Genomic DNA, 12369 nt, shown 5'->3' with positions numbered 1-12369 from the left:
GAATAAACTTAGTTTCCAAGGGTCCAAGTCCCAGAGACTCCAGAGTCATAAAATCTTCAAGAATATTTTCCTGTAATACACAAAACCTTTACGTCCTGTTACTGTATATAGGTCTCTTTCACAGAAACCTTATTATTCTGCTTTTGTAAATGAATTTTAAACCATCCTAAAAAAACTAAGAACTCTGGTAGCAGAGTTGATAAGCTTTTGCTTTACTTTATATAAAATACCCTTTGGCTCCTACCCCAGGATTCAGGAGTGGTGGGAGTCAAACATGTAAAAGGTAGTAAAAACTTCATTATTATCAAGACTTGGAAGGATTTCTTGTCGGCCTCCTTCGTTGCAGTAGGTTGTAGATGAGTAGCTTTGGTGTTAAACTACTTAGTCCATCATTTGTGGGTGACAAATCTAAATTAGGACTGGAGAGGAAGCCAAGCCCATCTCGAACTGCTAATTTGAAACACTTTGGTCCTGTCTGGTTGAAAGAAGATCCTAATCCTCATGGCTCTCCCCCCGGGAATTTGACGGCATTAAATGGGTGAGGCCTCCTCTGTAAAAGTGTCTGACAGAGAGAAATTTGCATCCTGTAATTTGGGAGACACCTTTAAAGTCTGAAGCCTTGTTTACACTTGGAGGTATTCCTTACACCAGGATGAATCCATAGGATTTGTAGTGCAGCAGTGGCTTGGGAAGTCCTCTGGGAGCAGGAGGGTTTGGAGCTGCCCCCCAGGAGATGGGGCTGTGTGAGGGGGGAGCCCAGCCCTTGCTGGGCTGTGCTCATAGGAAAGGAACATTCTGGGCCATGCCTGTGTCCCTGTCTCTCCAAGGGCAGTCTCATCCTCGTGGGATCATGAGCATCGGGAGAGCCTCGGGAATGTGGGTGGGCAGAACCAAACCCGGCCCAGGGAGGGATCCAAAACCCGAATTTGCAGAACAAACAGACAAAAGATACTTTTTATTGCTATGCAATAAGAACCCCCTGATTTGTGTATCCCCAGCCCAGCTCCGCTCCCTGTTGGCTCTGCCCGAGTTTGAGGACGTTCCCTGTGTTCCCACGAACAACCTTCAGACCTACAACACTAAAGGGATGAAAACTGACAATGCAATTTACTTTGCCTTAATGAGCTCGAGACAATGGTAGGAACAGTCTGTCCCACTGCATCATGCCCAAGGAAAACGTGCAGTTCCATGTTTACTATTTGCAGCTTTGAGGGTCTCTCCAGTGGCCTGGAACATGTGCTGAAAGCCAAACTTAGTGTTGTTATTATTATTGTTGTTATTATTTTTTTCACTTTTTTTAAACAGTATTTTAAAATTGTATTTAAAGAAACTGTATTTCAACACACACGTGAGTGTTCAAAACCCTCTCGAAACAGCAAAAAACAGCAGCAGCAGCAGCAAAAAAAAAAAAAAGTCATTTCTGTACGAGTTGTGTTTTGTTTTACTGCCCAAGCCTGGGCACAGCTGTGTCTGATCTTCCTCACAGAAAAAATCCTATCAAAAGGACTGTAAAACTGAACGTCTGTCCAGCAAATTGTTTCATTCCTTTCTCCAGAGCTTTCTTTAGGATCCTTTCCCGTGTGTAGAGTTCAGGCTGATGTTTCCAGCAAACTGTTTCATTCCTCCCTTTGGGATCGTTTCCTTTGTGTCGAGTTACGGCTGATGTTTCCTCAAGTGGCTCATGGCTGCGTTTGGGTGACGCTTTGGAACGGTTGGGTCTGGGTTTGGATTAAGATCCAATCCAGAAGGACCTGGAGGCAACACGAGTGTCCCAGAGGAAAATCTGGTGAGCCAGCAGCAACCTCAGAGCCTTCCCCAAATCCCAGTGAGTTGGGGCTTCAGACCTGCCAGTGAACACCCTCCACTCTGTACCCAGAACAACCAAAGTTGGTAAGTCCAAACAGAGCACCTTAATTCCATAAAATTATCCTTAATCTGTTCTTCAAAGGCACAAATTCATCTTTTTACCCCTAAAAAGCAAGGCAGCTTGGGTTGGAATAGTAGAGTTCCAGCTGCCCTGCCTGAAGAAACCAGTTCTTAAACCCTATTTTTGTACATTGAAAGATGGAGATTTCAAAGAATGTTATTTAGCCCTATCTTTGTTGTGCAAGCATAAAAAGAATTAGTTCTCCAGATGGATTTCACTGTGGAATGGGAATGATTTTTCAGTGTAAGAGGGAAGGGAATCCCCAGTGTTCTCCCTGCAGGGGCAGGAGAATCAGTGAGGAGCCTTTCCCAGGGGAGGGAGCAGCGGGTGGGACAGTTCCAGCTGCAATTTCCATTTGATGATGGAAAGACTCGAAACAGGATGGAATTTCCAGTGAACTCCTCCTCACCCTGCAAATTAAGCATTAATAAATATTCTGGGCTCGACCCTAACAGGGAGTGCAGAGAGGGAGGAGAGGGAACCAAGATACTGATCAGAGGGTTCCACCTGACTTTTACTGAAAACTACATTTGACCCATTACTAAAGTTTATCAGAACTGGTTTTTATTCAAACCAGCTCTGTCACACTCAGCTTTTTGTGAAACCTTTTCATACCACGGTCATTAAATCTTGGCAAATTAAGCACCAGACTTCCCAAATTAAGAGTCCAGCACCAGGCCTTGGCCATGCCCCCAAATCCCAGAGATATCCCGGGATGAGCCAGGCTGGGGCACCAGGCAGAGCAAAGCTCTTCCCAAAATCCTGCAGGGGAGCAGAGCTGTGCCAGAGGGACCCTGGGGGTGCTGGATTCAGGCTAGTCTGGAACACCTGTAAATGGGATGAATACGGGCAAATCTGGACAAAAATCCACATAATGGAGCGTTTGTGAGAGTAGGAATCACTTTGGCTGGTTGAGGCCCCGCAGATCTTGTAATAAACCCTTGGAATTACCCATTTGTTCCCTGAAATTTTCCTGATGTACACAAGAACTGTGTTGGTACTGAAGCAGAAAGCAAATCCTGTGTGTTTTCAAGTGCAGATTAACAGCTTCTCTTGGACATAACTTTCCATTAGGAATGAAGGAAATTCCTGCTCCATTTGAGCCATTTCTTTTACTTCGATCACTTCTAGTATTACAAATTCTGCATGTAACTTTATAAATATTTTAAATAGTTTTGTAAATATTTAATATTCAGCTAATTTGATTTTGAATTGTAAATGTCAAGTATTCTGGTATTGGGATTTTTATGTTTTATTATACTTTGTTAAAAGTTAAATTGTACATTTTTAGAATGTTTTTATCTGAGTAAATTTAATGTATGGAAAATAAAGAGTTAAACAGAATCCCTTGGTATTGGGCTTTCCTTTTAAAAGGATTCAGCTGTGTGGGGGCTTCTCCAGCTTGGCAGTAGCAGGGAATTATTTTTAATTCCTTTAATTATTTTGCTGTGAAAATGCCTAGGAATAACCACACGAGCTGGAATTAAGTTGGGATGTAATCCATCCATATCAGCACTGTATTAATTTTAAAAAAGCAACATTTGTACAGGAATATCAGTCGATCACGTCGTAATTACAAGTACAGTTGTCAGTTATGAGTTAAACGAGTTCTTACACGAACAGAACTAAACAGAGAACAAGCTGCATCGAAAAGTTCACATCGGAGTAAAAACACAAAGGACAATAAAAAACGGGCAGGGGGCCCCGGCAAGGAGATGCATGCAAAGAGTGGAGGAGGTACAAGGTGGAGGAGGTACAACGCGTGCACCCCGCGCGGTGCCAGGCGCTGTAGTATTGCTTCTGTCCCCGTCAGAGCCGGGCTGCCGGTGACACCGCTGACCCACGGACACCGCGGGGATCCCGCCGCGCCTCGCTGACACCAACACAGGTTTGTCCCACGGGAGAGCTCCCCTCTGCACAGCCTGCTCCCTGCCCGGCACACGGGAGCCTCCAGCCGTGCCACAAATCATTTGTTCGTCAACTCTGGGCAGCCGCTCCCGGCCCTGAGCTGCTTCTCACGACCTCCGGGCTAGGGGCGTGATCCTATGGATCACTGATGAACACACAGGGATTGGGAATTCTTAACAGACTGTAGTTTATTTCAGTGTTACCTGTTCGGGTGTGCATTTTACAGTTAGACACTTCCTAAAACTACGATAAAGCTGTGGTGTTTGGTATGAGTATTCCAGAAAGCGGCACCGCCCCTGAGCGTGCGGTGCCCAAAAACCAGAGACACAAAGAGTTGTCCTTCCCCAGCTCACCCCAAGCACTTGCCTTAACTCCCTGCAGCGCTGACACGAGTCTGATGGAGCTGCAGAAGAAAAAGCTCCCCTTTGGAACATTAAAATGCATTTGCTCTCATGAGAAACCTTCCCATTTAAAACCAAAAAATTTAAGGAATCGTAGGGAGATTTTCCAGCAAACTCAAGGGAAACACCTCAGTTGCTCCCTGGTGCCTGTTTGCTTGTTAAAAATAAATCGAGTGTCCCTTTCTCTGCAAGTGTCACGTGCACAGTTGGGCTCCTTTCATCAGGTCCAGACCTGTAGATGTGCCTGTGTGGAATATTATTAGGGCAGGTTTCAAAGCTGGAGGTGCTCGTCTGTACTGTTTAATAGTCACAAACAAGGCAAGGTGAGATGAGACACCTGCTAAAGCAAGACTATGCTAAGGACTGAGAGCGTAGGTGACATCCGGTTCTTTCCCTGGGGGGTGTGTGGGGAAGAGTGGGGGTGATGGCCAAGGGTCAATCCAAATCCTAGGCTAGGGCCGCTGGCGTGTCCTAGGCGGACGCTGGCGCTCCGAAGGTCTCCTGGGAGGCGTAGACCATGTACAGGAAGCCATCCTCATCCTTCTCGCTCTCGTACACCTCGGAGATGGGCGTGGACACGCTCACCATGCTGTGCCCGTTCACCAGCAGGAAGAAGGCCTGGTTGGAGTTCAGCTGCAGGCGTCGCCTGGGCAGGGGTGAGGGGAAAGGGGGACAAAGGACAGACGGCAACGGACAGTCCTCAGCACTGACAGCAGCAAGGTCATAGCAGAGAATCAGGGAATGGTTTGGGGTGGGAGGATTGAAATAAAGCTCATCTCATTCCTCTGTCATGGGCACCTTTCCCTGCGTGTCCCCACCCAGCCCTGGCCCTCAAAACTGGGCTCAACTCCTCCGCTAAATCCAGGCAGGTGCATCCACTGGCAGGGCCCTCACTCGGGGAAAAGCTGCACTCCAGAAGGGCACTGAACTGGAGGGACTGGGAAGAAGCACCCCTGGCATAACCAGGGACCTTTGGCTTGCAGCTCACTGGAATGAAAACCCAGAGATCCTTGGGAAGATTGGGAAATTCGGGCAGTGCTTCCTTGCAAAACCTGGGCAACTTTTAAACTCACTTAGTCACCAGCTCTGTAACAGCCTGGGTTTAACCTTGGAGCACCTTGCTCCCTCTCCTCCTCCTTTCCTCCCTCCCAGGAGAAGCAGGGAGCTTCACAGGCTGCACAAACTGCCTGGCACAGGAAAACAGCTGATTTCTGGATTTCCCTTGGATCATTCCAGCTCGGGGGAAATGGGTGTTCCTGCTAAACTGCCTCCTGCAGAGAGCAGCTCTTCCCACTTGATAAACCAAGTGAGCAACAGCAGCTCAGGAGTGTGGAGCTGCCACCAAAGCAAGGAAAGAATAGATCACAAGAGCTTCCTGCTGCTTCCACTCGCTGCTGAGGGGCAGCAGCAGCTGGAAACAAGGATTTATTTAGCTCCCAACCACAGCCCTGGACAGGGACCTTTCCAAAGCCAGACTACTCACTCCAGAGACAGCAGGCTGAGGGAAGGCAGCAGCTCTCCAAGGTTTGGGAAGGATGGGCTTTGCTGTGCATCACTGGAGCTGGCTGAGGCCCAAGTCTGGCTGGTACCAAGTTATTTATTAACAGTAAAGCCAGAGAAAAAAGGTGGGAAAACCCTTCAGCCTGCAGTTAACCTCTTTGTCCAGGGCCTTTCACATTCCTGAGAAACTGGAAGACTTGAGCAACCTGGTTCCTGTCTCCAAAGCCCTCTCTGCCTTTCTACTTCCTGCAGGAGCTGGGATTTGCCTGTGACAGTTTTTGTTTGGACACCCTGGACACCTCCCACAGCCCATGTCCTCCATGAACCAGCTCCTGTTTTGTGACCATCACAAAACAAGCTCTGGTTTGCTGCTCACTTCCCAGTTACCACTGGAGAACCCTTCCTCATCAAACACTGCTGCTGAGCCAGCAGAGATGCACTTCTAGCAGAATTTCTGACCACACAGCTTCCACTCGGGGCTGTTCCCCTCTGCCTTTCCTGTAAGCTGAGCAAGCAGCCAGGGCAGAAACACTCTGGCCTGAGCTGGTGTTTCCCAGGCCTCAGTGCTGTCACTGAGGGAAACTTCAGTTCCAAAAGGATGCCAAGAGCATCCCCAAGCAGCAGCCAGAGCAGAGCTCTGGCTCTGAGCCCAAACTCCCCTTCCCAGTGGGTGGGAAGAGGCAGCCACTCCCAAGGGGGACTCCGTGGCAGAAGAGAGGAGGCATCCCAAAATAGCCAAGCAGGAAGTGCTGGGCAGAAGGACCCATGGCAGCCAGGGATTCACAGCCCCACACTCCCTCCTACAGCTCTGGGAATGTTATTTCCTCTTGGAAGCAGACTAGGAGCCCAGTTCTCTTCAGAGTGGGGTTTTTCCAGCAAAGCAAAAGGAAAAGCACCTTCTCCTGGGTTTGTCCTAGTGCTCATTAGATGGATTTTCCATTCAGACCTCCCAAATGCACCAGGGGGGGAATTAACAGAGCATCACAGTCTGAGGTTGATCAGGTCACACTGGAATCCCAGCAATACTACCTGATAATTTTGATTAGCTCGCTCATGTTGACGTGATCTGGCACCAGGAACTTGGTCTTATCCAAAACTGGAAGCTGCTTCTCCCCCTTGTACCTTTCAATGATCACCTGAGAAGAAACACAAAAAGCAGAAGATGTGAAAGGCAGGAACAGTGTCTGGTGCCCTCATCTCCCCCCTCCCAGCTCCATTTCCCTTCACCTGTGAACGCAGCATCTCCAGTGTGAGAAGCAGCAATTCATGGTCGGGCTCAATTATCTTAAAGGTCTTTTCCAACCCAAACAATTCTGTGTTTCCATGAGAATTATTTACCTTCACGTGCTCCTCTGTTCTGTTTGCAAGAGCCACTGCACAGAGGGGTAACGCACAGATTTTACAGCACACATCCCCAGCTTCAGTGCCATTTTAAGAGACTTCCTTTGCTGCAATCATTTAACCCAGCACTGGATTACCCAGCAACAAGGAAATCCAAGGAAAGACCAAGCCCACTTCCCTCTAACACACTGCAGTGGCTGACCAGGGGTTTGTGCTGCTATAGAAATCTGCCAGATCAAGCAGTTGTCACTGGAATTTCTCCATCTCTTTAAGAACCACCACTCCAGATGACTCCGCTGTTCCATTCACCTCCCATGGTTCCTTCTAATACGTGACAAAAAGCTACTTTGGAAGGATATAAACTCTCCAATTTCCAAATTAAGGAGAAAATTTCCTCAAGCACGTTCAGGAACCAGTAACTCTGCCAGGACTGCTGTGTAATAACCACTTAATTCACAGAGAAACTGCAGATTTCCCAATTTAAGGAACACCCTGCCCAGCAACTGAGGGTAGTTCCTGCTTTTAAGAAGTGATCTCAGAACTCGTGTGCTCCCGTTTCCAGGGCCATGTGGGGTTTGTTGATTTTCAGTCAACAGGAGCAATGTGACACCAGTCCCTTGGATCCCTTCCATGCTCACAGGGTCTGGCTGTGTTGATCCTAAAAAGCTGCACAGGTGAAGAGACGTTGATGGAATTCTACCAGAGAAAGAGCCTTACATCAGTTGAAATAAATGCTGCCTCATTCTGGGTAACAAAGCCCCACTATTTTTAAGCAGTAGATATTTCTAACAGCAGAACAGAGGATGTTGACAGCACAGGAGGGATTTATTATCTAGTGTGACATTGCCACCTTATCTCATCCAGAACTGCTAATGACAATAACGAGGCAGTGACTGGCCCAGAAAGACTCCAGGGATCCCAGCAGGGATAGCTGGGAGTTTGCATCACCACATCTCCAGCAAGTTCCTTAGGTACCTCTGAATTCTTGGCTGGAACCTGTCCATGGCTGACTTAAAGTGAGTGTTTTGCCATAAATCCCTGGCTTTCAATCTGTGGTCACAGAGCTTGGGGACTATGGCTAAGTGGTCTCTGAAAGGTGAGTGAAAGAGCAGTATTTGTCAGGAAACAGATTTGCAAGGAAAGCACCTTTTGGGAAAATGAAACATTCCAAAAAAGTCAGAAAGTCCCTGCTGTGAAGTATTCCTTGTTCCTTTGCCCAGCAGTGGCAGCTCCAAAGTGAAGGAAGGAGTTTAAAGCCCAAGGAAAGCTGAAACCTTTCAGTTTCTGTTTCTACAGCAGCTTCTGTCAGTGAGTTCGCTCAGGGAGTGGGGACAGTTTGCAGCAGTTGGTTCACAGCAGAATTTCCACACACTGGGGTCACCAAATCTCATCACAGAGCCAAAGGCTGAGGGTCCCATTCAGTTCCCTCTGCTGAAGAACCCATCTGTGATGGGAGGGACACAACATAATCCATGCCTTTTGCTTGTAGGATATTCTGTGCATTTTTAACTTTGAGGATGTAAGTAAAATAAAAATACAAACTTAGGCAGCATTTGGAGCTGAGCAGCTCAAGAGTGACAGGGTGAGGGGTGATATCCAGGGTGAGCTGGACAGCCCAGCAGCATTCCTAAGCACAGGCCCATCCCAGGAGAAAAGCATTTCTGTCCTTCTCAGCACAGGCTGATGAGCAAATCCATATCTGCCTCTACTCCTCTTGCTGAGCCTCTGAACACTCTTAATTCAGAGAAGAAAACCACAGCGAGAGGAGCTGGGCGCTCAGGAGGATCTCAGAGCTCAGCTGGGGCGTGGTTTTCTTCCAAGTTACAACACACAAGTGCAAAACTCCGGAAATGCCACTTCCTCCAGCCCCTGGGAGCACCTTGCTGCACCACACCAACCCTGAGAATTACTGCTTGAGAATGCTCCTGAAACCCAGGCTTAGCCACCCTGAACAGCCACGTTTTCATTTGGTCTCCTCAGGACAGCTCTTTCACAGGTTTCTAACTGCTAAAAAGACCACGAGGCTGGAAGCTGAAGTAAAAAAAGTAAAAGAATTGGACTTACTGGTATTTTAGTGGGATGCTGATCCCGAATCAGTCGTACATCTTCCACTCTTTGTTCTGCAAGGGATGAAACAAAAAAAATCTGTTTAAGCATTCACAGTTAATGCTGTTATTTCCTTATTTCTCCACCGCTGAGCAGAGGGACCACGTGTCAGGAAAAGCCAGAAGAGGAAATTCAGGCAAATCAATTTCCAAATGGGCCAGCACTATCAGGAGTACAGCCTCTCCTGTGACAGCTGATCTCCTGCTCCTTAACCCAAGGTGACAAGCGCTGTGTGCACCTGCCTGGCACTCCTAGAAAGTGTTAAAGGAGATCCTTTCCTCCCCACACCCCCTCACTTTCTGCCCACTGAAGCACACATTTAACCTCACACAGTTACGGCCTCAAATTACACCACCCAAATTAACAACTAAATACCCTGTGCTATTTCTGTCAGGTCCCAGAAGAGGAAATGGTCAACAATTATTTGAGCCCCGGGACTGGCCCAAGCCTGGCAGCATCAGCTTTCCTTGTGTGCTCTCCTGTTACCAAATTCCAGGTTTTATTTTGACTCGGCCTCACCCATTGTTGCAGGAGCTGCTGGAGGCTCTGCTGGACCTATACATTTTGCCACTCTCCGTGCCAATTCTCGGGATAAAGTTCACCTCTCCTCAGACAGAAATATTAATAGAACAGATATCATGAACCTGGCTAAAGTACACGAGGCAGAGTAAACAGCCCGGCCGCTTTCAGGGGCCGCCTCATCTGTGTCCCCTGCCTACTTTCAGATTCAGTGAACTCAATTTTAAGCCCTCTCTTCTTCAGCAGGACGGGGCTTTCCAGGCTGTTTTCAGGTTCCAAACAGCTCAGAGAGAGATGATTTAGTGTTGCATCATGGCTTGAACACACACCTGCCTAGGGAGAGGAGCACTTAGGCCAGCTCCCCGTTGGAATGCTAATGGCAGGACACTCAGCAATAACATCCCTCAGTCTGCTCAGTCCGTGTTTGTGCCCATGGAACACATCCTCCTCAGGAGCCCGGCAAGGAATGCAGCTGCCCTGAATCACCGTTTGCAGCTGCAGGTGAATCAAGCAGAACTCAGGCAAGGAGCACGCGAAGCCTTCACCTGAAAGCCACCCCACATTCCCAGCGGGAGCGCTTCAAGGGCAGAGAGTTCCACCTCGTTAAAACAGTTTAATAGATTAACCAAAAACACAAAAGATACGTGGAGAGAGTGAGACCAACCATCCACCTGGCAAGCACTAACTTTTCAGCTGGAACAGGTTTGTTCACAGCAATGTTATTCAGCAGAACTCCCTGGGGTAGAAGGAACATAAACCGGGCAAATCATGGAGATTACTGTGTGTGGTGTGTTCAAAATCAGGCCCCAGTCGGCCACAGATAAACACTGTTCTCTGACGACAGTAGTTGCAGTGGCAACTGCTTGGCTGCCATCCTAGCCGAACTTAATACCTGCAACAGAGGCTGCTGACAGGCGATGGGGTCAACAACAGTTTTGGAAGGCTCTGAGAAAAGGGGTGGCATAAACACAGACTTTTGTCAGATCCACATCCTCCCCGCTTCGCTGCAGGAACAGCTCACATTTAGCACAACAGAGAAGGCAAGGGTGGGCACATCACAAAGCTCTCTTAAGCAGCTTGACTTCAACCCAAAGGCAGGAAGAAAGGAAAATCTGGATCAATTACTTCCACCAATTCCATCTCACGTACGGGATTTTATAGTTCATGCAGAAATAGGTTACGCTGCCAGTTCGTGTTACCCTCGCAGCGCTTCAGCCTCCCTCGCTGATACACATGGGCAGATCCCGAGCCCTTTGATTGCTCCGGTCCCATCCTGAGCGCACACAGAAGCGTGGCACGGCTCTATCTTCTCGAAAGGCACTAATCTCATTTTCCCAGCCATCATTACACAGCTCTTTTCGATGCCCTGCTAGTTTTCAACAGCCAAACAGAGACAGGAGCCCCACGCCCCAGCCCAGCCGCGGCTGCCCGGGTGGAGAATTCCTCTCCCCGCGCCAGGCACCGGCTGCCAGGAGAGCTTTAATTCCGCTGCCACTGGCGCAGAGGCCGCCGGACACCGAGCAGACACCGGAGGGAAGGGCAGGCCCAGCTCCTGGCACACACGCCGAGGATGTTTCCAGGCTCCTGGGAGTTTTGCAGTCGATAATGGATGATGCCACGAAGAGATCTCCCCACCCCAAGCACAGATCGGGCACAGCGCAGCTGCCACCCCACACCTCGCGACGCCACAAAACCCCCACGTCCCGAAGCGCCCGGGTAAACAACCCCGGAGGACGGGCCGGGCTTTGACTCGGTCACAGCCCCGAGCAGGCCGGGACACCGGGGCAGCCCCGGGCCCGCTCCGCCCGCGGGGCCCCGCTGTCAGCAGGAGCCGCCCGCGGATCCTCGCTGCTCCCACCGCCATCGCCCCCTCCCCTCTCTTCTCCTCCCCTCTCCTCTCCTCTCCGGCGATCCCCCCCGCAGCCCGCCGGCACACGGGAGCTCCGGCGGGCCTCACCCCGCCGCGTCCCTCCCCGGGGCGCTCACCGAAGGTGCGGCGCTGCTTGAAGCTCTTCTCCGAGGGCATGGCGGCGTTCGCTCGGCCCGGGCCCGGCGGCGGCTCTGCGCGGCGGCAGCGGACACCTCCGAGTGCCGGCGCCCGCCCCCCGCGCCGCCGCGGCCGCTCGGCCGTCAGCTGACGGCGCGTCACGGCGGCTCCGCCTCGCCCCGCCGGCATCTTGAGTGTGGCGCGGGGCAGCGCCGGCCCGGCCGCGCTCCTCGCTCGGGGAGGCACGGCCAGCCGGCTGTGGGAATGTCACGGTGCTCTGGCGGTGCTGCCGCTCTGCGACACACGGCCATGGCCGCCTCGGTGCCAGGCAGTGTTCTCAGTGACACGGCCGTGGCAACCTCAGTGCCAGGCAGTGTTCCTCACTCAGTGACACAGCCATGGCCATTTCAGTGCCAGGCCATGTTCTTCCTCAGTGACACAGCCATGGCCACCTCAGTGCCAGGCAGTGTTCTCCTCAGTGACACAGCCATGGCCATTTCAGTGCCAGGCCGTGTTCTTCCTCAGTGACACAGCCATGGCCATTTCAGTGCCAGGCAGGGTTCTGCTCAGTGACACAGCCATGGCCATTTCAGTGCCAGGCCATGTTCTTCCTCAGTGACACAGCCATGGCCATTTCAGTGCCAGGCAGGGTTCTCCTCAGTGACACAGCCATGGCCATT

General features: G+C 50.2%; 1 protein-coding gene across 1 annotated transcript; it reads right to left on the bottom strand.

The window, feature by feature from the left end:
- Nucleotides 1–3410: 3410 nt before the first annotated feature.
- MAP1LC3B (microtubule associated protein 1 light chain 3 beta) lies at nt 3411–11823 on the bottom strand. The gene is made up of 4 exons (XM_053952991.1): nt 11689–11823; nt 9142–9197; nt 6766–6872; nt 3411–4882 (listed from the first exon to the last, which is right to left on the bottom strand). Exons 1-4 carry the CDS (start codon nt 11726–11728, stop codon nt 4708–4710), a joined length of 378 nt encoding a protein of 125 aa, XP_053808966.1. The 5' UTR covers nt 11729–11823; the 3' UTR covers nt 3411–4707.
- Nucleotides 11824–12369: the final 546 nt, after the last annotated feature.

This window comes from Vidua chalybeata, chromosome 11, assembly GCF_026979565.1.
Source record: "Vidua chalybeata isolate OUT-0048 chromosome 11, bVidCha1 merged haplotype, whole genome shotgun sequence".
Taxonomy (NCBI): domain Eukaryota; kingdom Metazoa; phylum Chordata; class Aves; order Passeriformes; family Viduidae; genus Vidua; species Vidua chalybeata.
This window is presented reverse-complemented; position numbering and strand designations above follow the sequence as displayed.

Bases quoted from the DNA above. Each gene is read 5' to 3' on its own strand.
- MAP1LC3B (XM_053952991.1), bottom strand. From the start codon at position 11,728: ATGCCCTCGGAGAAGAGCTTCAAGCAGCGCCGCACCTTCG. The intron at 9,198-11,688 runs GTGAGCGCCCCG...CATCCCTTGCAG, and splicing joins CAAGCAGCGCCGCACCTTCG to AACAAAGAGTGGAAGATGTA. The intron at 6,873-9,141 runs GTAAGTCCAATT...GTTTCTTCTCAG, and splicing joins AGCATCCCACTAAAATACCA to GTGATCATTGAAAGGTACAA.